At 40.6% G+C, this 22,309-nt stretch overlaps 6 protein-coding genes across 6 annotated transcripts; 3 read left to right on the plus strand and 3 right to left on the minus strand.

Moving 5' to 3' along the window:
- Positions 1–637: 637 nt before the first annotated feature.
- Positions 638–2,073, minus strand: EAE98_006718 (uncharacterized protein; the record flags this gene model as incomplete). The annotated part of the gene is made up of 3 exons (XM_038954341.1): positions 638–1,007; positions 1,111–1,984; positions 2,043–2,073. 3 exons carry the CDS (start codon positions 2,071–2,073, stop codon positions 638–640), a joined length of 1,275 nt encoding a protein of 424 aa, XP_038809021.1.
- A 1,155-nt stretch (positions 2,074–3,228) lies between these two features.
- Positions 3,229–8,013, plus strand: EAE98_006719 (uncharacterized protein; the record flags this gene model as incomplete). Its single annotated transcript, XM_038954342.1, has 1 exon — positions 3,229–8,013. The coding sequence occupies one exon, from the start codon at positions 3,229–3,231 to the stop codon at positions 8,011–8,013; it is 4,785 nt and encodes a 1,594-aa protein (XP_038809022.1).
- Positions 8,014–11,963: 3,950 nt separating this feature from the next.
- EAE98_006720 (uncharacterized protein) lies at positions 11,964–12,842 on the minus strand (the record flags this gene model as incomplete). Its single annotated transcript, XM_038954343.1, has 1 exon — positions 11,964–12,842. The coding sequence occupies one exon, from the start codon at positions 12,840–12,842 to the stop codon at positions 11,964–11,966; it is 879 nt and encodes a 292-aa protein (XP_038809023.1).
- Positions 12,843–14,132: 1,290 nt separating this feature from the next.
- Positions 14,133–14,909, minus strand: EAE98_006721 (uncharacterized protein; the record flags this gene model as incomplete). Its single annotated transcript, XM_038954344.1, has 1 exon — positions 14,133–14,909. The coding sequence occupies one exon, from the start codon at positions 14,907–14,909 to the stop codon at positions 14,133–14,135; it is 777 nt and encodes a 258-aa protein (XP_038809024.1).
- Positions 14,910–16,471: 1,562 nt separating this feature from the next.
- On the plus strand, positions 16,472–17,903 carry EAE98_006722 (uncharacterized protein; the record flags this gene model as incomplete). The annotated part of the gene is made up of 2 exons (XM_038954345.1): positions 16,472–16,568; positions 16,600–17,903. The coding sequence occupies 2 exons, from the start codon at positions 16,472–16,474 to the stop codon at positions 17,901–17,903; spliced, it is 1,401 nt and encodes a 466-aa protein (XP_038809025.1).
- Positions 17,904–18,734: 831 nt separating this feature from the next.
- EAE98_006723 (uncharacterized protein) lies at positions 18,735–21,130 on the plus strand (the record flags this gene model as incomplete). Its single annotated transcript, XM_038954346.1, has 4 exons — positions 18,735–18,863; positions 18,922–18,937; positions 19,014–19,543; positions 19,595–21,130. The coding sequence occupies 4 exons, from the start codon at positions 18,735–18,737 to the stop codon at positions 21,128–21,130; spliced, it is 2,211 nt and encodes a 736-aa protein (XP_038809026.1).
- Positions 21,131–22,309: the final 1,179 nt, after the last annotated feature.

A 22,309-nucleotide genomic window follows, 5' to 3' on the forward strand; every position in this document is an offset into this window, starting at 1 on the left:
AATCATGGTTATTCTTGAGCTCCTTCAAACAATGCTTTCAGCTATATATTTTGCTCTGTTCCTGAAGGTAATGCTTATGAAATCCGGAGCCGATCGGACCCGGCTCTTTCACGAATCATCCAATGAACAGCGCTGTCTTACATTAATCTCGGTTCACCTTGAGCTGTTTACTCCAGACAGGAAATCGGCTACAAGATGACTGTGCTACGTGGGTGTTGGATAACAGTAGAATTGTTGACGTCTAAATCACCAAGTGGTCACATTACCGGGGTTTAATAGTCCCTTTTGCTCTCAACATTTGGGAACAACTCAAGTTCTGAGACTGACTTTGTTTTCCAATCCGGTTGAATGTTATGATTAGATTCGGATTTTGAAAGCTTCTGAATGTCGGACTGTGGTATGGCCTGTTGGAAATCCTGCAATACTATGAAGTCGTCACAAACACTAATTTCTGAACCAGGGTACAGATGAAGCTAACTCATCTTTCAATTCCCTGATTGAAGAGTCTTGGAGACTGGTATTCGCCAAGCATTGATATTGATATTGATATTAATCCGGGACAGTCAACATAACGAGACCTAGACTTTTATCTATTCTCATAAACTCCAATCAGAACTCCGAGAAACAAGAAAAACGTTCAAACGCTTACAACCTCAATATTGACAGCCTCCTTTTCCAATACCTTTGACTCAGTTTCCCTTTTCTGTTGCTTCTTTTGCTCCGCGAAACTTTCAACCATTGCATGTCCGCCTCTTTCATTGAAGAAGAGGTTTAGATACATCCAAGTTTCCTTTGCATAACCCTCTGCACGATCAAACATGGCCAATTCATACTTTCTTACAGCTTCGGACAGACCGGCAGCATCCTCGAATCTCTCCTTTCCTGCCCAAATCGGCTTACGAGCAATTATAGCTCTTGCAAGTTCCATTCCATCCTCCATTGCAACATTTACTCCTACGCCTGCAAATGGAGTCATGAGGTGAGCTGCATCACCTAGTAGGGTTGCACTAAATAGATGGTCAGCTAATTGGTTTGGATTCTGGACGCGGGGAAATGAGGAAGGCAGTCAAAGGCTGAGTGAAAGAGATGGATTTTAAAAAGGTATCTTACCCTGCTCTGTGAAGCCATTTATGTCCTATTGGAAGCATATACATTGGTCTTGGAATTGCTTCTTCATCACTCTTGATAATCAAATCTTTCGCGTCTTGGTCCCAATCTTCGTAATATTTATCTACGAATTTTTGTCCCACACCAGGCGCGGACCAATCAATACCGCATGTTTCTTGCCAATTTTCAGGTCTGCGGAAGAATCCATACGTTTGAACAGATCCATCACCGTTACGCTGTGATAGTACAGTTTGATGGTTGCCGAGGGTGAGGCACATACCCAAGCCAACTCGTTTTGCGAGAGCTGGATCTTTCTGATCGATGTTCAACACTTTGGCTTCCACTCCAGTGATTCCAGCAAATTGTGGTCGCGTGTTGGATATTATATGTCGTACTTTACTCCATGCCCCATCTGCTCCAACAACCAAATCAAAGCCTCTCTCGACAGAATCTTGAAAGTGCAAATCATACGTGAGAGATGTTGCATCAGCAGATGTTTCGACACGTTGTAGCTTATGTCCCCACTTGATGCTCTCAGGCTCAAGAGAATCTAAAAGCATATTGCGAAGCTGGACTCTATCCACTTCAGGACGACCTTTGAAAGAATCTGGTCTGCTTTCACCGACATCTTTGCTCTCATCAAGGATGAGATTTCCAGAGGGGTCGTAAATTTTGAGGACTTCCCCCTCGGGTCGTGCAACTGCCAAGAATTTTTCATATAATCCAGCTTCCCGCAGCGCAACTTGTGCTGATCCTTCGTGAATATCGAGTGAGCCTCCTCGGCTTCGTGCATTTCTATCACTATCCAATTCAAATATGGTACATGGAATGCCATTATATTGAATGAGACGAGCAAAGGTCAACCCAGCAGGGCCAGCTATGATTTATTAGTCGAGAACTTCTTTTGAAAACAATAGTTCATGATAGTGACTTACCACCTATGACAGCAATTTTTGGAAAAGACATATCGATCAATAAATGACAATTTTAACTCTAAAAAATCTGTGTATCGACAGAGAATGGTGTCAGAAGTTTAAATCTCAACAGAATGATGATTTGAAATGCTACAATTGACGGTAAATGAGCTGGATTAATACATAATCCAGCGCGCAATATGAAGCCACTTCAAACTGTGAAAACGTGCTCATAACGTGCTGACATGATTTTTTTCGGATCCGGTACTACTGTAATGTTGAGATGGCGGACCCGTGAAACCCACATGCATGTTTGCCGAGAATACAACGTTTCTTATTTCTCACCATATACGAAAGCGAGGAAAGGATTGATGCACAGACTAAATCCTACACACTCTAGAAAGTCACTGGAAGCTGAAAAATGAACGTGACTAAGTCTCAAACAAAATTATCATATCAGCCTGCGAGTAAGAATGTGGAGACATAATAACGAAACCGTTTAGGTTACTCTCGGATATCCGTGTATCCATCGGAGATGCTCGGGATCAAGCGAATTTATCCCCTTTCACTAGATTCATATTGCTTGGCATTACCTTAATCAGACCTAAACTTGCAAGTAGAGCAGAGAATGGATCTTCGAATACAAGCTAAAGTATCATACGAGTCCAATATCTAATGTTTACTAGCTTCATGGCCCTAGGAGGCTGATATTGACGTCCGAAACTTTTCCTTTGACCCATAGTTATTCATGAATAGTAAACGTGCCTGATTGTAAATCCAAAGATTAGATGCAAACATGGAAGTGCACCACCATGTGTCTTACAAAGTAAGAGTGTATGTGGGTGCATATCACGCAATTTCATGTATCCAAGTGCTCACAATTGCCATGGGTTGCAACTGAAAGCTCAGTTCTAGCTGGTGTGTAGGATGTGAACTAAAGATCTCTTGACAACCTACCATTCGGACTTCGCTAGCCGTGAAATGTAAGATTAGTGCTTGTAGTATGTGTTGATGAGAATAGCGGAGGAGAAATCTTAGTCGAGATATCGTCAACTTCTCGGAGCCGGATGAGGAACTTTATGTTTCATCTAGATATTTTCTTTAGATAATCTATCAACATGATTTCTTTATGTATGACCAGTTCCTCCTCCTTCATCTGTACTTTCAATTCACAGATCAGCATCGACAGCATAGATCAATATCTACAATGTCTCCATTCATTGATATCATTGGTAACAATGGTTACACGAAACGAAACATGGTCGAAAGGACTTCCAATATGACACCGTCAAAGAAAGAAGCCCTTATTCTCGGTCATCTATGCTCGATACTCGAGCTTCCCTCATCAAAAATTGATCTGAAATCCAATTTTGTTGGTCTCGGTGGTCATTCATTGATGGCTATCAAGTTCTCCAAAGCTTGCAAGAGAGATGGTCTCGTCTTATCAATACCTTCCATTCTTTTAAGTACAACTCTCACACAACTCATCGATTCGGCTACTGAAGCAAGATCTACTCCTTCAACAAACATCCTGAAGAATACTCGTGATCTGAATACACTGGTCAGCCCTACACGATTGAGTCATGAACGTCGCATGTCACTCTCTAAGCCCGTTCAATCCAATGGATATACAACATCCGCTTCCAATCTTTCATTAACAGAGATGCAACACTCATTTATGCACAGCTACCAAAGACAACCTGGTAGCAACATTATCAGTTTCTATGAAACTTATAGTTCTGCTAATATTCCAACAATGAAACTGGCTTGGAAGACAGTTATAGATTCGGAACCAGTATTCCGGACGATTTTCGATCATGATAGAGTCACAGCGACTTATTCGAAACAACCATTACCATTCGTTTGGGATGAAATTTTTGTTGAAGATACAGATACGTATATATCAGAATTGGAAAAGGAAATTGTACCAGAGAAGATGGAGGTTACTTTTACAGTTCTTACGCCAACGACTCAAAGATCCGGAAATGTTGGCGTTAGCACAATAATATGGAGAGTTCATCATGCATTTATCGATGGATACTCTGCAAATCTATTGTACGAGAAGGTTCGAAAGATTGTGATGGGTCAGAATATTGTTCCAGGCACACCATTCTCGAATGTTATTCACGAAGTACAAAAACATCAACAGATGAACCGAGATGTAAGCCGAGCTTTTTGGAGAAAACAAATGGAGTTGCATCCATCACCAGTTGGTGACTTGGCTCTTCCGGTGCCATCGTCGCCCTCCAAATTATCTCGAAATGCCGATGTTTCATTTACGATACCCTCTGAAGAAATTGCCGAAGCTGCCAGATCGGCTGGTATTTCATTGGCATCGTGGTTTCAAGCAGCTTGGGGTCTGGTACTATCCATGTACGCTGATTCTGATACCGTAGTCTTTGGTACTGTTCTTTCCGGTCGCAATTTATCGATAGCTGGGATGGATGACACAATTGGACCTTTGATAAACACATTACCATTTCATGTCTCGCTGAACCGCGAGCAAACGACTTTGGAATATGTTCAATCTGTCTTCAGACACTCGGTTGACTTAAGCTCATTTCAACATTCTCTTCCAGAAGATGGATACAGTAGACAATTTGCATCGGCATTGGCTATGGAGTTTGATATGCAACCTACCGATGATCATAAGATTCGTCCTATTGGTCAATCATGGTTCAAAGTCGTGCCCGACATTCCACTTAGTATCTTCATGTCCACAACTGGAACCATCCGAATGTCATACCAAACACAGAAATACACTGATTCTGATATCGAACTGTTATCCGAGAACTTTCAAACTGCTATCTTGTCTCTTCTATCGCCAACAAAGTCCGTCGGCGAATGCTTATCCAATTTACTCTCTTCTAAATCTCATGAATCTTTGATGAAGATGGGAAATTGCTTGACAGATGAAACATCACCGGCATCAATTAAAGATGACTTGGTCACTTTATTCGAGCGCGCCGCTGCAGAGAATCCATCCATCTTAGCTGTCGAAAAAGCCGGAGATAGTCTGACCTATCAAGAATTTGATAAAATGACAACCAAATTATCAGCTCAACTCTCTAGATATGTTCAACCAGGTGATATCGTCTGCGTCCATGCAGATCGAAGTATCAACTGGCTTGTTGCCATTTACGGTATCCTCAAAACCGGCGCGGTATATTCTGCACAAGATGCTGCCTTGCCAGGTCACATTCGAGAAGCCAATTTTCAAACTGCTGGTGGAAAGCTATTCTTAACGCCGGCATCATCTCAGCGAACTATCGCGCCGGAATCATGCAAATTGTGTCTTTCGGTTGAAGATTTGGTCCAATTGCCTTTGCCAAGCTCGGTAGCGGTCGCTCCGAGACAAACACCCAGACCTGCGGATAATGCATATCTTTGCTTTACATCTGGGTCTACTGGTAAACCCAAGGGTGTGATGTGTAGCCACGAAGGGCTGGTAGCATTTCAAAAAGATCTTGCTGTTCGACTTTTCGCACTTCCAGGTCAGAGAATCTCTCAATTGATGTCACCAGCATTTGATGGAAGTATCCACGAGATATTTTCTGCTCTAAGCTACGGTGCTACTATTGTTCTAGCTGATGGCATACATCCATTTTCTCACCTGGAGAAATCCACCGCTGCCATCTTAACACCATCTATTGCCAATATATTGGACCCAGAAGATTTCCCCCTGCTGCGAAATGTATATCTTGTCGGCGAGCCAGTTCCACAGCATGTCAATGATGTATGGTCTAGTGTTAAGAATCTGTACAACATGTATGGTCCTACTGAAGCCACGTGTGGAGCTACCATTAAGCGTTTACTTCCTGGAAAGCCAGTTAACATTGGAGCACCAAACCCCACTACTCGTGTCTACATCCTCGATCGAAACCAACAACTTCTCCCGCCGGGTGTGATCGGAGAAATCTATCTTGCCGGTGTACAAGTTGCACGAGGATATATCGGTATGCCACAAATGTCTGCTGAACGATTTCTTCCCGATACCATCTGCAATCGTCAAGGAGAAATGATGTACCGAACTGGTGATCGAGGATATTTCAACCGAGCTGGTGAAGTCGAATGCTTGGGTCGCAATGATCGACAGATCAAATTACGTGGTTTCCGTCTTGATCTTAATGACTTGGAAATTCGTGTAGCGGAAGCTATCCCAGAATGTTCTGGTATTGCTATTTGTCAAAAGGGCGATTACCTCGTTGCTATGGTTCAGCCCGAGACACTCGATATTTCAAAAGTTAGAGCAAAGGTTACTCAAGTACTACCTGTCCATGCTGTTCCTAGAGTATTCCTGGCCGTGGAGAAATTCCCAATGACACCTGCTGGAAAGTTGGACTATAAGGCTATCACCAATATGACTTTGGTAGAAAAGGAGTCCACCCCGAAGAAGATCGAAAGCTCTACCGAAGCCAGGGTTGCTGAAGCATGGAAGGAATTGTTAGGACTCGAATCTAACGTAGAGATTACTAGAGATTCTGAATTTGTTTCACTTGGAGGTCATTCCGTTATGCAACTTCGTCTTGCGAGCAAACTTTCTGAAATCTTCCATGTGAGGATGACGGTTTCTCACATCATGCAATCGGCTAATTTACTCGAAATGGCAAAGATCATCGAGAATCTTCGTGCTCAATCTCAACCTGCTGACGTCGATGATGCATTGGTTCCACTAGGAAAATACAGAATATCACCTATTGAGCGTGAATGGTGGGAAAAGTATAGACTGAATGTCGGAACATCTTCATTCAATGTTACATACGCCTGCGCAATCGACACCAATATTGTTGACACCGATAAATTAATCTCAGCATGGAATACAGTACTATCACGACATCGTATTCTTCGCTGCAGATATATAAGAAGCGGGCCAAAGGGTGTTGTACAAAGAGGTTACGACCGATTCCCACCTCAGATCAAGACAGTCAACAAACTTGGTCTTTGGAGAGAATGTAATCGACCTTTTGATTTGGAACGTCAGCATCCCATCCGAGTGTTCCTCTCAAGAAACACAATGCTTGCATCTATGAGTCATATTATCGCAGACTTGACTTCCCTTGAAGTTCTTCTCAAGGAGGTTACCACGCTTTACAGCGGTAACTCACTACCACCCGTCGAGCATACATATATGGACACCACACAATGGAGCACCACAGCTACACCAGCTGAGCAAAAATGGTGGAAAGAATATCTTCACGGTACATCGAGAGCTTATACCCTCCCCAATATCGTAGAACGTACCACATACACCGGACGTACTCGCCTTACCACGCTTCCACAAGATCTCACCCGACAAATTCTCAGATTTACGGATGAGCAAAAAGTTACACTTCACCAAATGGCACTGGGTGCTGTAGCTCTTTCCCTTCAACACGATCAAAACGATGTCGACATCGTATTGGGAGGTCCTTACTTCAACCGCGGAGCCAAAGATCTCGAAACCATTGGATTATTCCTCGAGCCTCTTCCCATTCGTATCCGCCAATCTTCAGCCTCCCAAATAACATCCACATCCTTCCTCCGAGCTGTGCAAACCTCCAGCCAAGAAGCAATTGCACATGCTATGCCATGGGATCAAATTCTCAGCGCCACTTCCACAAAAGCGCGCTTTCCAAATCATCCACTGCTCGATGTTATGGTAACTTTCCACGACAATCGTACTTCCAAGACTATGATCGAAGGTGTGGATCCTCTGATTACCTATACCGAAGGAAGTAAATTTGCACTCTTGGTGGAATTCTCGGTGCTTTCTGATGATGCGATTGCGTTGAGGTTAGAGTATGATACGAATTGTGTGTCGAAAATAGAGATTGTGGCATTTGAGGCGGTGATCTTTGAGGCCGTGAGAGGATTGATTGAAGGAATGAGCTTGGGAGAAGTGAAGAAGAGTTTGGGGAACAAGAAGAGGGAGATAGAAAGGGAGAATGATGGAATGGTAGTAGCAACTACCAATTATTTTGGAAAGAGGGTTGATAGTCTGGGTGGTTTTTAAAGATTCAGAAGCTTACAAACATTGTACGGACGGCGAAAATTGGTTGGACAGATTTTCAGATATTCAGATATTCTTAGAAAGTTTGGGGGTCTTGGGAGTTTAGGTGCATATGGTTCATGAATTTAAATATATTTCATACTTTACCGGAGTGCTCTTGTCATTATCGTGAAGTGAACTGGCAGAAGCATCCTATTGGCTATATTAAAATAATTCACTTTGTTCCCAATCAAGCCGCCAAACATGATTTTTTTCAAACAGATTAAGATATCGAATACTTAAACTTAAACAACAATCTCTCAATCGCATCCATCACATTTGCCGCGGCCATGGCTTCATATATCCAGACTCAGACCCAAGGTCACAATAATCATCATCAACCGGATCCTCACAATGCGACGGTTCGAGGTCAATAATATGAAAGACAGCCAAGATCCAATGTCACCACCCCTACTCGAACAATGGTAGTACTCAACAGCGAGGGTTTAAATAACACTTTTCAAGTGGCAGACGACGAATTCCACATCCACGACTTAAATTTATACACAGAAGGAAAATGGGGCATACAATTCATCAGTGCAATGAAGTACCGGATCCAATGGATTATATTTCAGGAAGTCCATTATGAAATTTCTGGCATTGGATTGCCCCGAAGGACATAGGATTAAGCCTGTTGACGACCACAAGTTTCCTATACGGTTCTTCACGGCAAAGCTTCCCTCCGATCTTTGGTCGACGTCCGTTTCATTCCAAGTTTCTTCGCAGGAGCATTTTACACCCCTTCTACAGTCCGCTCTGTTTAAGCCTTGTGATATTACGAGATCCATTTCTACGGGGTTGATCTAGGAGGTGACACTGTGGTACTTGGTGATTCTTTTTGGATAATCCAAATTACCATTCGGGGTCTATTGGTAGCTTGTGCCACTCCACCTGGTATTTTTCTTCCAGCTTCTTGACAAGATCTTATTACTTCCAACAGCCGGGTATGAGTTAATCATCCTTACAATATCTCTAGATCTTTAGTATCCAAGTGCAGAGAGTGCACATATTTCTATTCCCAAGTTTATTGTTTCTAGCCAAAAAATCATAACGACGAGAACAAATTGAAGCGTATAGAGCATGACATGTAGAGTGAAACTTGACAACTTGAATATTCTCATTGTGCTAGTTGTTGTAATCATTCAGAGCTCCTCGACCGCAACACAGGTTTCACTTGCCCAAACTATACCCCCCAGTCATCAATACGAGAGGGAGCATCCTTCGAAAGTACTCGCAGTGCTGTCATCAAGTGCTTTGCAGATGGAGCCACTCTTGAACACTACTGATGGCTGAGAAGTGATGATTAAGCATTTGCCATGCATGCAGATATACTCTCCACTATGTGTATGACCTCGTCGCTGTAAGAAAGCTATTCCTGTGGTTATGAGATAATCGCGGTGCATGATTAGGATTGTGGTCATACACAGATGATGAATAAGGGTAAGCTGCATAGGGTTGAGGAAAAGCGTAGGCTCAGCTGAGGTGGTGAAGAAGTTAATTAGTTTGAGAACTTTGATTTTATATGTATGATGGAAGAGTAGAGTGTTGAGCAGGTGGTAGAGATAGATGACTTGAGATTGCTGGGAGTGTACCCTTATTAGATGAGAAGGTAGTTATCAGCAGAAGGTTATTCACAAGTACTAGGAGTGATTTGTTGAGTGATTTGCCAAGTGAAGTCTGAGCAGACAAAGTGTGAGTGGTATGATAGGCGGCGAGTCTTGAAATGAGTGAAGTCGACAGTAGTATATCTATTCCCGAGCTTGAAAACCTTACGGGATAAAGAATACCGAGGATGACCGAATCGGGCCACGAAAGTGAATTTGAAGTGATATCAGACGAAGAATTTGCGAGGAAGTAAACGACCCAACGTCAAAACCGTCAAAAACGAAAACCAACAACACCATCCCCAATTCTTGTCAGAATTGAACGTCGATAGTTTTCCTGAAATGGCGCAATTGAGAGCCGTGTAAATCTGCAAAAAAATTGCAAAATTTCCAAAAAGCCCCATTTTTGGATATGGCCATAGACGTGCAACAAAACCGTTTGTCGGTCAAAAATCATCACGTGGAAGGCTTCCCATTGGTCCAAAAAAGCTCCAAAAACATTCATTTGGGGATTGTGAGAGTTCTACGCGGTGGAAGTTTTTAAAACTTTAATAGTACCTCGAGAAGATACCTCTTAGTATCATGGCATAGTTTGATCAAGTTCTGAGATCAGAGTTTGGAGTTATTAAGATCGCCGTTTCGTTGGGCTACTGTGCGACAAACATTTTGACGACTTTCAACATCAGCGAAAATGGAATTTACGATTACAACACCAACAATGATCCTGAGATCCTGAAATTTGGAATGTAGACTCAGTTCCACTACAGATATATGCGCCAGGGTTTTAAATATACCTTTTCCAAGAAATTTGGTTTGCAGCGATGTCGGCGTCGATTCTGGTGATTTGGATCCTATCCGCAGGCGACCTCCAAAGTTACTGGCGAGCACAAGAAGAAATGAGAATATGAACTAGATAATGAATATCTCAACTGCGATTAATAATACTAAAAGGTGTTGTTGCGCCATGAAAAAAGAGAGTCTCGCGACCGAGAGGTTGTCACCAGCTCGACATGCAGAGGCACAAAACAACCGATTTTCCTGCGACCTTTCTACTTATTTCTCGCACATACGAATATTTGAAATTGATCACCACAACAAGCCTACTTGTATGAAAAAAGTACTGCGGCGGAGACTACACTCTTTTTTTTTGTATGCGCCGCCAAAAGGGCTACCCGTACTCCCATCTACAATACATGAGCGAGGAATGGTTGAAGGAGTGAATATAGTCGAAAATTCTTGGGCTAGGAAGAAATACTTTTGGATTCGCTACAAGGAAATCAAGGCATTTGCTGTGGTCAATACCACTGCACAACCTTCTTAGGCAGATTGCGAGATCAAGGCGAAGATACATCATTTCTGATGCATAGAAGATCCGGCGACAATTCTCTGCAGGTTCTTCACTACTGTCTTTGTTGCAGACACTTTGGAGTCTCACTACCACTATCCTCAATCTATTACCCAGATATAGGCAAGATGGATCTTTGCGGGATGATCATATCTTTGATGCAAGGTTTGATATACATTTTATTTGTGCAATAAGTTACACTCTTGCTATCCACTTGATTCTAACATTGTTGTTTAGTATACTATTGAAAAATCGAAACCCCGACCAACAAGCCACCTCTGAAGCAGTCATGAAACTGAGAAGAAACGAATTTTACATTGGTAGTGATTGGATTGGAGGAGGTATTGGATTCTTGCGCCCTATCCTCTCTAAAGAATCCAAATTTGCGATCAAATTACCATACAACACAACGACTTGAAACCCGACAGATTTCATAATACACAAGATGCTAGGTACTGCATATCTAAGACTACAATGCCTACTACAATACAAGAGCTTCGATTCCATCGTTGGTTCTATACCCTCTACACTTCAAATAAGCTCGTAGAGTCATCAACACATTTCGATTCAAACACTATACGTGCGTAAAACGCCGATTACGATTGGAGGTCGCATGCGTTTTTCTTAAAGAAAGCTCCGAATCAAGCAAATGTGCAAGGAAGTAATGGGAACGACTTGGAGGATTATGACATCGTATATCGAAACCACTTGTGTCTATCACTTGCCATGGGTGTACACTACTCATACAATTCTTGGGGTTTGAAAACGAAAATATTACGTGCAAACATCAAGAGAGTTAGATTTGAAGATGCGATTTATTACATTAAGGTAGGTAAGATTTGCTATATGCGCCATCAACAATTTCGAAATCCCGTAACACATTTCCACGAACGCCGGATCAGCAGTTTTCCAATCCTATCAAAAATCATCAAAATACGGAAACAGAGGCGAGACTGAATATAAAATTAATGATGGCGAGGCAGATCGAGTGATACTACGAAGGGCTTATAATTTGGACGCATTCCCTTTGCAGTGTTCATCATGATCGCCGCATTTACCATAAGAGTTTGTTTTCCAGATTGGATTGGCCACTCATTTGTATATGGATACTCATTAACTTGTTCTGTCTCCATCGGTGTAGCTGATGATGGATCCTTTACACTACCATCTGGTTTCCAGGTTACAAGATTCGCGCCATTTCCTTCGTGGATGTGTCCGAAGCAATGCATAAGTGGTCGAACACGGCTTACGGCACGAAGAAGATTACGACATCCTTTATAAGAGCCATCAACTTGGTCCAGAATTGTATGTGGAGGACCGTGAGTCATGACGATATCAACACCTTCAGGAATAGGATTGGTGGCAATTGAAACTTGACCTGGAGCGACTTGAGTTGAGTCGTTGAAACGGTCTTCATTTATCTGGTACTGGAAGCCCATAGATCCACAAGTGTAGGGTGAAGCGTATACTGTGAATTTAGCACCATTCTTAAGTGAGAATGTATGAGTACCTTCCTTGAGATAGACAACACCGGCATCTCTCGCCAATTGACCTGTCATTATTTCGAGGGCGGAATGATGATATTCGGAATACTCATCGTCAGACATGTTCTCTACCCGGTTTTGCGCATCAAGAGATATGTCGTGATTCCCGGCAATAACCAATTTCAACTCGGCCTCGATAGTACCCATCATCTTGACGGACTCTTTCAAGGCCTCCAATTCACCAAAATTAGTTAGATCGCCAGTATGGAGGAGGATATCAACCTCGGGCATACTCGCTCCATTGAGGCTATGTTCGTGAGTGTCAGAGATTATCATCACTCGTGTAGAAATTCTGGACATGATGAGTAGTTTATTCGAGGTTGGTATGTGAGGTATAGTCGAGAAGTTTGAGTGAGGTAAATGGTGATGTGAAGTTTCGTATGTGGTTGGGAATTTTTCTTTTGGTCGTTCGATTTCAAGGTATGAAGTATTGCTTCTTATGTATAGTTTTATAATATTTCTCGTTTTTGTGTGGGTTTAGATTCTTCTTAGTGCTGGGACTACTTGCGTAGTGGCAACTTAAATTATATGCCGCACGTGATTCTTCTATGGACAGATTTTTGAGGGCAAAAGATTCAACACCTATACGCGGTGCCCTCTACGAACCTTCAATTCTTTTACAGAATTTGAAAAACTAAGATTGAATTCATTGATATTTATCTATTCAAAGTCAAGTATACAGTTATATTTATATTATTTTTGAAAAATTTATCTTTATAAACTATTCTTGTTGATATTTTGATATCCTGTTATATTAAGATATCTACCCCTTTCAGATATATAAGGTATATTTACAAAATATATTTACAAAATGAAGGGGAGTAGTGTTGGAAAGAAGGATTTATTAGAAAAAAAGGGTTTTTCGGATTTTCGAAATTTATTTGTATATATAAGCATTTAGAGTATAATAAATAAAGCTTATTTAAAAAGATTCGGATTACCTAGAATAATTATATACAATTATCAATATAAACCACCTCAACTAGCAAAAAAGGAATATTTTCAATAGCCAAATTGTATAGAAAGCAGAGCAATCCATATAGTCATATAATATAAAGGCTTGAAAATTACTATTTAGGTTTATAAAAGTATTACAATACTATAGAATCAGGGACTCAGATTTATTTATAAGGTTTTCCTTTAAACAAAGGACTTTCATTTTATAAATAGGATTTTATTATAATTCCTAGTATAACACATCTTATATATCCTTCAGGAAATTCTTCCTCTAGACGTTAAACAAATATCATATTATATCATATCATATCATATCATATCATATCATATGAATAGATTTCTTATAAACTGCCCAGGTGCTACGGTTTTGTTGCATCACTTGGTGAGCTTGGCCTTAGATTACTACCTGCAATGATTACTAAAAGCCTTAATGTGTTTTGAATGTGCTAGGCTGTTTGGTAGTGATGCGCACTAGAATCAAGGCATTGTCCATGGCATATTGAGACAATTAGGAACCATGCAAGAGTTGAAGAATTGCTAGTGAACAAAGTTGAGATTCTTATACCACATTATTACAATTTTCCTCATGATTCCAATCAAAGCAATAGCCTGTCGAGTTAAGAATCCATCAAATCAATGAGCCAGTGAAACCGCCGCTTCCACAATAAATTCCATCGTCTCTCTCGGTCTACTCAACATCGGCGAATGACTACTCACAACCTCTCTGACCGTGAGATCGGCCCCTGCATCCTTTGCCATTTTCACAAACATTCCTTGCACGTCAACCGGAAACGTCCTATCATCCATCGTAGTCAAATACCAAACTGGCAAATCCATCCAACCCGCATACGCCCACTCCCCACCCTCTTTCAAAACCTTCTGCGACTGTTTCTTCAACCTGCCAACCCAATATTCACCTTCCTCTTCAGGAAGATCATGATAAAATGATTCCCGAGCAGGAAGTTCCAACACCGCAAAACCACTATCGTCAAATCTCCACAAGGGTGGAGGTGTTCCCCCAATCGCATCGATAAAACTTAACCCCGTTTGCGCAAATCCACAAGCCATCATAACGAGACCTATAACATGACCAGTGGGTTTCTCATCCGTAGATGCGAGATCATCGGGATAGCGACGGGTGAGTCCTTTGACTGCACTTTGACCGACTGCGCCGCCGTACGAATGCACAACTAGTATCACATCGCGTTCTTGTCTGGTTTCTGATAATATGGTATTTCGTACTGCTGTGATGTCGTCGCCGAAACCTATCGTGGCATCGCCGGCTGTTGAGGGGAGTTCTACGGGGATACAATTGTAGTGTTGTTCTTTTAGGAGTGAAGTTACTTTCTCCCAGATTTCGGCACGGTGCCATGCTCCGGGAAGAAAGACTAGTGTTGGTTTGTCGGACATTTCGATTGGTTGTGGGTTGAGAAGGTAAGGGATAATTGTGTACAGGCGAATGTGACTAAAAGTGAACGACGGAAGATATCGAGATGATCACCCAAATGTCAAGAAATAGTCTCTCTATTTGAAACAAATCAGTCGAGACGATTTTCGAAATTTCCACAAGCCATCTGACTACATCTCATCGTGAAGTAGTCAGCAGTGTGACTTTCTCCCGGGACCTTTTCGCATTCGTCGTGCGATACCGGGTGAAATGCGGTACAATTAGGAAGCGACATCTTCGAACTTCATGAGGCAGAAAAGTCTATAATGTTTAAAACAGATGATTTCTGAAGAAGTTGAATCATCCTATCAAATAGAGTCTTTCAGTGAGTAGAAGTTCCGGGGTGTCTAGAATGAATCATGAAGCCATCAATTGGTAAAAGCAAGCTGAACTATCGTAAATCGTGTAGTCTCTTGCTTTTCCCCTATTTTACGAAATTGGAGTCTATCCTACCCGGTGCGCTTCTCTCTATCATTCTTTGTACGTGCTTTGGGCTGCTCGATGAAGGGTTGAGATAATCTCATCTCATTCCTGGACGGACGATTTGGCGTTGCGAAGATCAGATAAAATGGACAGGTAGATTCATCTCATACAGTCTTGAGGATATCATTATATTTCATTACTTGTGCTTGTTCACTTTCGTCTAATCTGTGAATAGTATCTTGATCTTCTGTATGCGCAATTTGGTATTGTTGCTTTAGAATCTCGTGTGATGAATTTAGATGTGTAAGCTAGACTTGAAGAAACTTTCAATATAATTCTGATCGTGAATACAGTTTCATGAGTCAATGTCAGATAGGAAGCTCATCGATGGCCTGTCTCATTACTGATACTCACCTAGAGAGATGATGGTAGCTGATATTGTCCTCCAACTCCCTGTTTCGTTAAAGTACCAGCGTCGTAAAAAAAAATCTTTCACCCTCACATCTGACCTAGTAGCCATATTTGCATGATAACTAACTGCATCAAAATAGTTCTTCCGAGATCTTATGGTGATTACATGATTGTTGGTTCGTTGGTCATAACGCTTGAAAATTATAGATGGACTGCTGTTTATAAGGAATTAGTGTTTCAAGTATCAAATGCACCAAAGATAATCGAATCTTTCATTATCAACAGGATGTCTGGACGACTGGAAACGCCTGCATCCAATTGTGGCTTAATTTTCTATTTATGTACAAGAAAAAAAGTTATATGAAATGACCTAGTAGATTCAAATTTGCTATTCTGGTACATTGTAGAGAATAAATTGTAAGCAAACAAACCGGTGTTAATAATATACTCTAAAGTGTGTAAAACAAATAGACCGGTGGATTTGTGCGCAAATAAAATGCCGCTCGGATTTAAGACACCGGGATTAGATTCACGGAATTGACCAACCAACAAGCCGAGATGCTCACTGTCGCACAACCAGTCCGGTTCGGATCCGAAAGCCCAAAATCTCACACGATAATGCAGGAACCAGCAAGAATACAGGATGGAATTCTTACACGAGGTTTTAATCTGTCGGTGCATAATTGGGTGAATGAACATCATACCATTGAATGGTCATAATATGAGCCGATGGATCACCAACAGATTGGAAGAAAATATATATCGAGTGAATATCCTTCATTCCAAAGGTATAATATTGTCCACACAGCTTTCATTTAGAATTCAACAACATCAAACACTTCAAGCACCACGTATCGAATTTAAACAACTTTACCAACATCCTTTACATCCTGTCAAACAAAATGTCTACACCATCCTCTAAAGAGGTCGCCATCATCGGATCAGGATTATCTGGTCTAACTCTCGCTCTTGCCCTTCAACAAAACAATATAAAATGTCGAGTTTACGAAAGTCGTCCTGCGCCTTTGAATATCGGAGGTGCTGTCATGCTTTCTCCTAACGCTCTCAAAATCTTGAAAGCTCTCAACGTCTATGATAGACTTCGTCATAAGGGTTACAATTTTGACAATCTTGAGTATCGTACTGCTGGGGATGGAAAATTAGTTGAGATTCAGGAATTTGGTTCGGAAGAGAAATATGGCTTCCCAGCTCTTCGAATCTACAGACACATCCTTATCACCGAGTTACTTGAAATGTTCAAGGAACAAGATATCCCCATTACTTTTGGCAAGAAATTCTCACACATCACTTCGGAAACCGACAAACAAGTTGAATGGGAATTCGCTGATGGTACAACTGGTACTGCACCTCTTCTCATTGGAGCTGATGGTATTCATTCTACTGTTCGTCGTTATCTCTACCCTGATTTGGAGACCAAGTTCACTGGAATGGTTGGTATCACAGCAGCTGTACCAACATCTCAATTACAACTTCCGGAAGGATATCATATCCCTGTCACTATAATGTCTCCAAAAGGTGCATTTGTGATTGCTCCTCAGCAAGAAGATGGATCTGAAGTATTGATTGGAAAACAATTACGCATCGAGGAGAAAGATAGAGCTGGATGGAATGATCTCTCGAACAACAAGGAAGAAAGTGTTGAATTCTTGCAAAGCAACAATGATCTATTTCCGGAGATCGTTCACAATGCCGTTTCCAAGATTTCTCATGACAAGATTAATGCTTGGCCCTTCTACATCGTTCCAAAACTCGACAACTGGGTATCGAAGAATCGACGCGTGGTAATTCTTGGTGATGCAGCTCATGCAATTCCTCCTTCTGCAGGCCAAGGTATCAACCAAGCATTTGAAGATGTTTATATCTTTGCATTGCTACTTGCAAAGTCGGACAAGGGAGATACCCAGAAAGCACTTTCTTTCTGGCAAGAATATCGTCAAAAGAGAGTTGGAAAGGTTTTGGAATTGAACCAACAGATTGATTTGAGACGTTTACCGGGAAACTCGGCAGATCAGAAGAGAGAACCATTTGAGTTGAGCTGGTTGTACAATGCAGACTTTGAAGCAGATGTTCAAGAGTGGGTTGATCAACAAGAACGCCATTGAATTGAGTAGCGGTTTTCGGTAAATGTCGGGAAGGAGAGAGAAGGGTTTACTTGGGGACGGATAGAATGAAATCTGACTCAATATGGTAGCATGGGATTCTTGAGGCGTTTCTTTAGTCTGTGAATTATTTATTGGTAGACGGAATGATAAAATGCGAGTCTTTTTTACTTCACCAAATTCTCAAAACATGACCTAGCTTTTTCAATCTCTTCCCGTCAGCAATAGAGGATGAAGAAGGAGATTTATGTTGTTCATGAACTGGATGTAACCGAGTTTGGATTTCGAGTGTTCCATATTACTTGAGATTCTATATCCTCTTCTAGATATGAGGATATATTCAAATGGCAATCGGGATCATCATGAATAAAGAAATAATGACACACAATCAATCTGGGATCCTTACGGACGAATGGGCAAGTCTTGAGGTCTTTTCTATACGTACTAGGTAGCTCAAAGTGGTCACCATGGTCCATGCGAAGCGATACTACTGCCCCATGTACTTATCTAGTCGGTGCCGAGAATTGATGCGGGGATTCTTTACAGGCAACATGCATTTTCGAATTCTTTGCGCATAGATCACCAGATATACCCCAAATACCCCAGAAGGCTTACGTCGTTGGTATCTGTTTTTTTAATTAATGCTGTATCTGTATCACCTACCGTCTCTAGGAGAACAATTGAATACCACCTACCTTCTTTATACATCAATTATCCTATCGCGACGAGAAAATATCCGATAGGTAACCTCACAACTCAAGTGAGGCAAGTCAAAGTCAATACCTCAATCATACAATCAATCATACACCACCACACCCACCTATTTCAATCATCATGGAATCTCCAAAGCAATCAACAACAACAGTCACTACCACTCCTACTTCCGCACCCACACCGAGAAAATATACTGGGATGGATTGCAGATTCTGTCAAAAGAGTTTCTCTAAAGGCGAACATTTAAGGGTTAGCAATACAATATCATCAAGATGTATATCTCATACTCACTAATCATCAATTACAGAGACACGAAAGAAGTCGTAAGAAGCGATCCCTCTGGAATTTGATTTCCTCCTCATAACAAGAATCGCAAACTAATATAAATGATGCAAAAAGATACTGGATCTCGACCTTTTGTATGCAAAGAATGCAGAAGACCATTTGCAAGACAAGATTCTCTTGCTCGTCATGAAAGGTTACATACTCGAAGAGAAAGCAATTATCCCAATTATCCTTCACCACCTTCAAGTTTAATTTCGCAATCTAGCATACCGACGAACATGTTACCTGCGATGAATACAAACTTACAGATGGAAACACCAAGAACACAACAAGGAAATATGGAGGATAGAGGTACTGGTCATTCTATCATTGGAAATACACCATCTTCTACAGAGGATCTCGATTTTGAATTAATATGGCCAGATGCGGAAGATTTGTTCGAAACTTTGATGTCTTCCGATCCAACGAATTCTTGGCAAATGCCAATTGGAATGTTACCAGTACCTATTACAACTCGGTCACATATAAATAATGGAAGTTTTGGTATACCAGGTCCATTTCAGGAGAAGGGTTCAATTGGGTCAATTCCGGTGGGAGAAAGTCATCAAGCGGTACATAATGTTAGTGAGATGGTTACTAGTTTGGTAAGTTTTCGTGACTCTTCAAGTAAATCCCCTACTCATTAAAATATATAGTCATCAACTGTTACGGCTGCTGTTGAAGCTACATCTCTCACATCGGTTTTTCTGGATGAATGTTTACATATGTTCTTTGTAAGATTCATACCTACATTTCCAGTATTACATCGATCAACATTTGTCTTTCGAGAATGTACTCAACCTTTACTTCTCAATGCCATGGCTATCGGTTCTTTATATCTTGGACCCAAAGATTCAGTTGCAAAAGGTGAAGCTTTATGGAGGCTTGCACATGTAGCAGTTGCGACATCTTGGGAAACATTAATCACTCACCAAGGTCCTTACGATAGTTGTCAAGGAGTACAGTTAGTTGTGACTGCTCTACTTGCTCAAATTTACGGCGCGCTTTCAAGAAATCGAGTTATTCGAACCACAAGTCAAGCATTCCATGCTCTTGGATTCTTTTGGGCAAGACAATGCGCAATATCTGATAGTGAACCATACTCAAGGAGTAACCTACCAAACCAAAATTCTACTGACGAAGAAAAGAATAGAGCTTGGAAAGTTTGGGCAGCCAAAGAAATTCAACAACGTGCTTTATTGGGTCATTATGTATTGGATGGTTTAATATCCCGAATGTCTGGGGAAACACCATCAGTTCGACATGCTGCCAATCAATTGGGTTTACCAAGTAGCGAAACAGCATTCGAGGCTACAACTGCCAATGAATGGCTAAATCACATGAGATCTCAAGAACCTTTACAATATTCTTTCCGAAGTATTATTAGATCATTATTTGCCCCGGCTAGTCAACCTTTTACTAGTTTTCATGTATTCTCGGCATTCTCACTTCGAGTCATTTTAGAAGGCCTTCAATCCTTGGTTTCGGATTGCGATTCCGATGATCTTTCGACAGTTGGTGTACCTACAAAGCTTGAATTACGAAAAGCTTTGGGTCACTCTTTTGAAGCTATATCAATGAGCCCAAATCTTTCACATTCCGAACGACTTGAACTTCTACTAAGGTGGCATACCATTTGCCTAGACGCCTGTAAAGATTCATCATTACTTTGCAGATCTATCTGTTCTCGTTATGGTATCGTTCAACATGTTTGTGGCGGAAAGAATGTCATGAAACCAGAACAAGATTTGATAAGTTGGGCCAGTACGGAAGAAGCACGAAAAGCTCTCTTACACGCCATTGCAATCCAAGAGATTGTAGAACAATTACCAAGAGGTAGAGCACATGTCATACATATCCCAAGTTCTTTATTTGCTTCAGCAACAGTCTATTGTGTATTTTCACTAGCTGGTCAGGGTGCAGTCAATGTACCAAATATTGTGGATTGGCAAGCTGTTTTAGCGACCAATGAAGCTTTAAATTCTTCAATCCAACCAGGATGTACAAGTCAATCAGAAACAGAATTATATCTTCGAGGGGAAAACTCATTTTTCAGAGCAATGGGGACAACGAAGAATCTTCTTTATGAACTCAATTCTATGCAGAAGCTATTTAAATGCCTATGTTCACAATGGGGCATTGCATTTGATATGGAGGATATTTTGGATCAATGGAATACACTTTGTCATTGAGTTTAGGATATGAGTTTGGGTATTTATGACTTATGATTTATGGATATGTGTGGAGCAGGGCGTAATGGTATCCATTGGACCTGCGATTAATGTAAAATGGGCTTAGATGGGAGGTTAGTTCTCAACAAAATGTTGGTGTAAATTACCATTTCGAATTTCAGTCAGCGTAATGAGTTATATATGCAGAGTAGTATTCATGATTGTCGATCTCAAAAAACAAACCATACAGTTGCTTTAATATCGAGCATAAACCTCGTCACACCCATCATGAACACCATTCGCTGTTCAACATCTACCTATCTACCTTCTTCAAAAGTTGGAAGATCAAACACTTTCATTTTGAATCCCCACACTTGAATAATGAAGAATTGTCATGGTGCGCAAGGGTAACCACACTCCACACGGCAATTATCCAAGTCTAAAGTGTATTAGTGCTCCACTCGCTTATTTAGTGCCCCTCAATCAAGAATACGATCTCGAGATGACTTGATAACAGAAGCTCGGAAGTAATGATGAGAAATCAGCAAGTAGATCTGATCCCGTGATATTATTACCCCTCTCGCGGGTGATACAAAAAGTAGTATATACAATATAATTAGAATATAAAGTTTATTTAATTCATTTCTTTGAAAAATTGAAAATAAACTGAGTTAATTAGAAAATGATTTTAACCTTAAATATCGAAATATTATTTTAAAAATATTAGAATCTTGATATCATTTGAAATAATTTATTAATATAAATATGAAAATATAGAATTTATTGATAATATTAGATTTTAATGAAGACCTCTTATTAAAATTCTTTTAAATTATTAGTTTTTTAATATATATTGATATCAGAAAGCGAGTATCTGATAGGGTTTATATAGTAGATCTATTATTTTAAATGTGTTTTGAATATTGTATGCTTTTATAGGTTAGTAGTAAAGTAGTCAATCCTAATATTATATTTCAAATATAAAAGTATCTTATTCTGAATCTCTTATTTGTTAAGTAAATTTGAGTAAAAAGAATTATATTTTAAATTCAATCTTGATAATTAGTTTAGTTATAATTAGTTTAGTTATAATTATTTTTATATTTATAGGGACTTATATTTATAGGGAGCTAGCTTCTTTTTGATTGACGTATATTAGGTGAGTCTGTACGAAATGAGGGTAAGTATTAGAGAGTAGGT

Source organism: Botrytis deweyae (assembly GCF_014898535.1).
Source record: "Botrytis deweyae strain B1 chromosome Unknown BDEW_015, whole genome shotgun sequence".
Classification (NCBI taxonomy): domain Eukaryota; kingdom Fungi; phylum Ascomycota; class Leotiomycetes; order Helotiales; family Sclerotiniaceae; genus Botrytis; species Botrytis deweyae.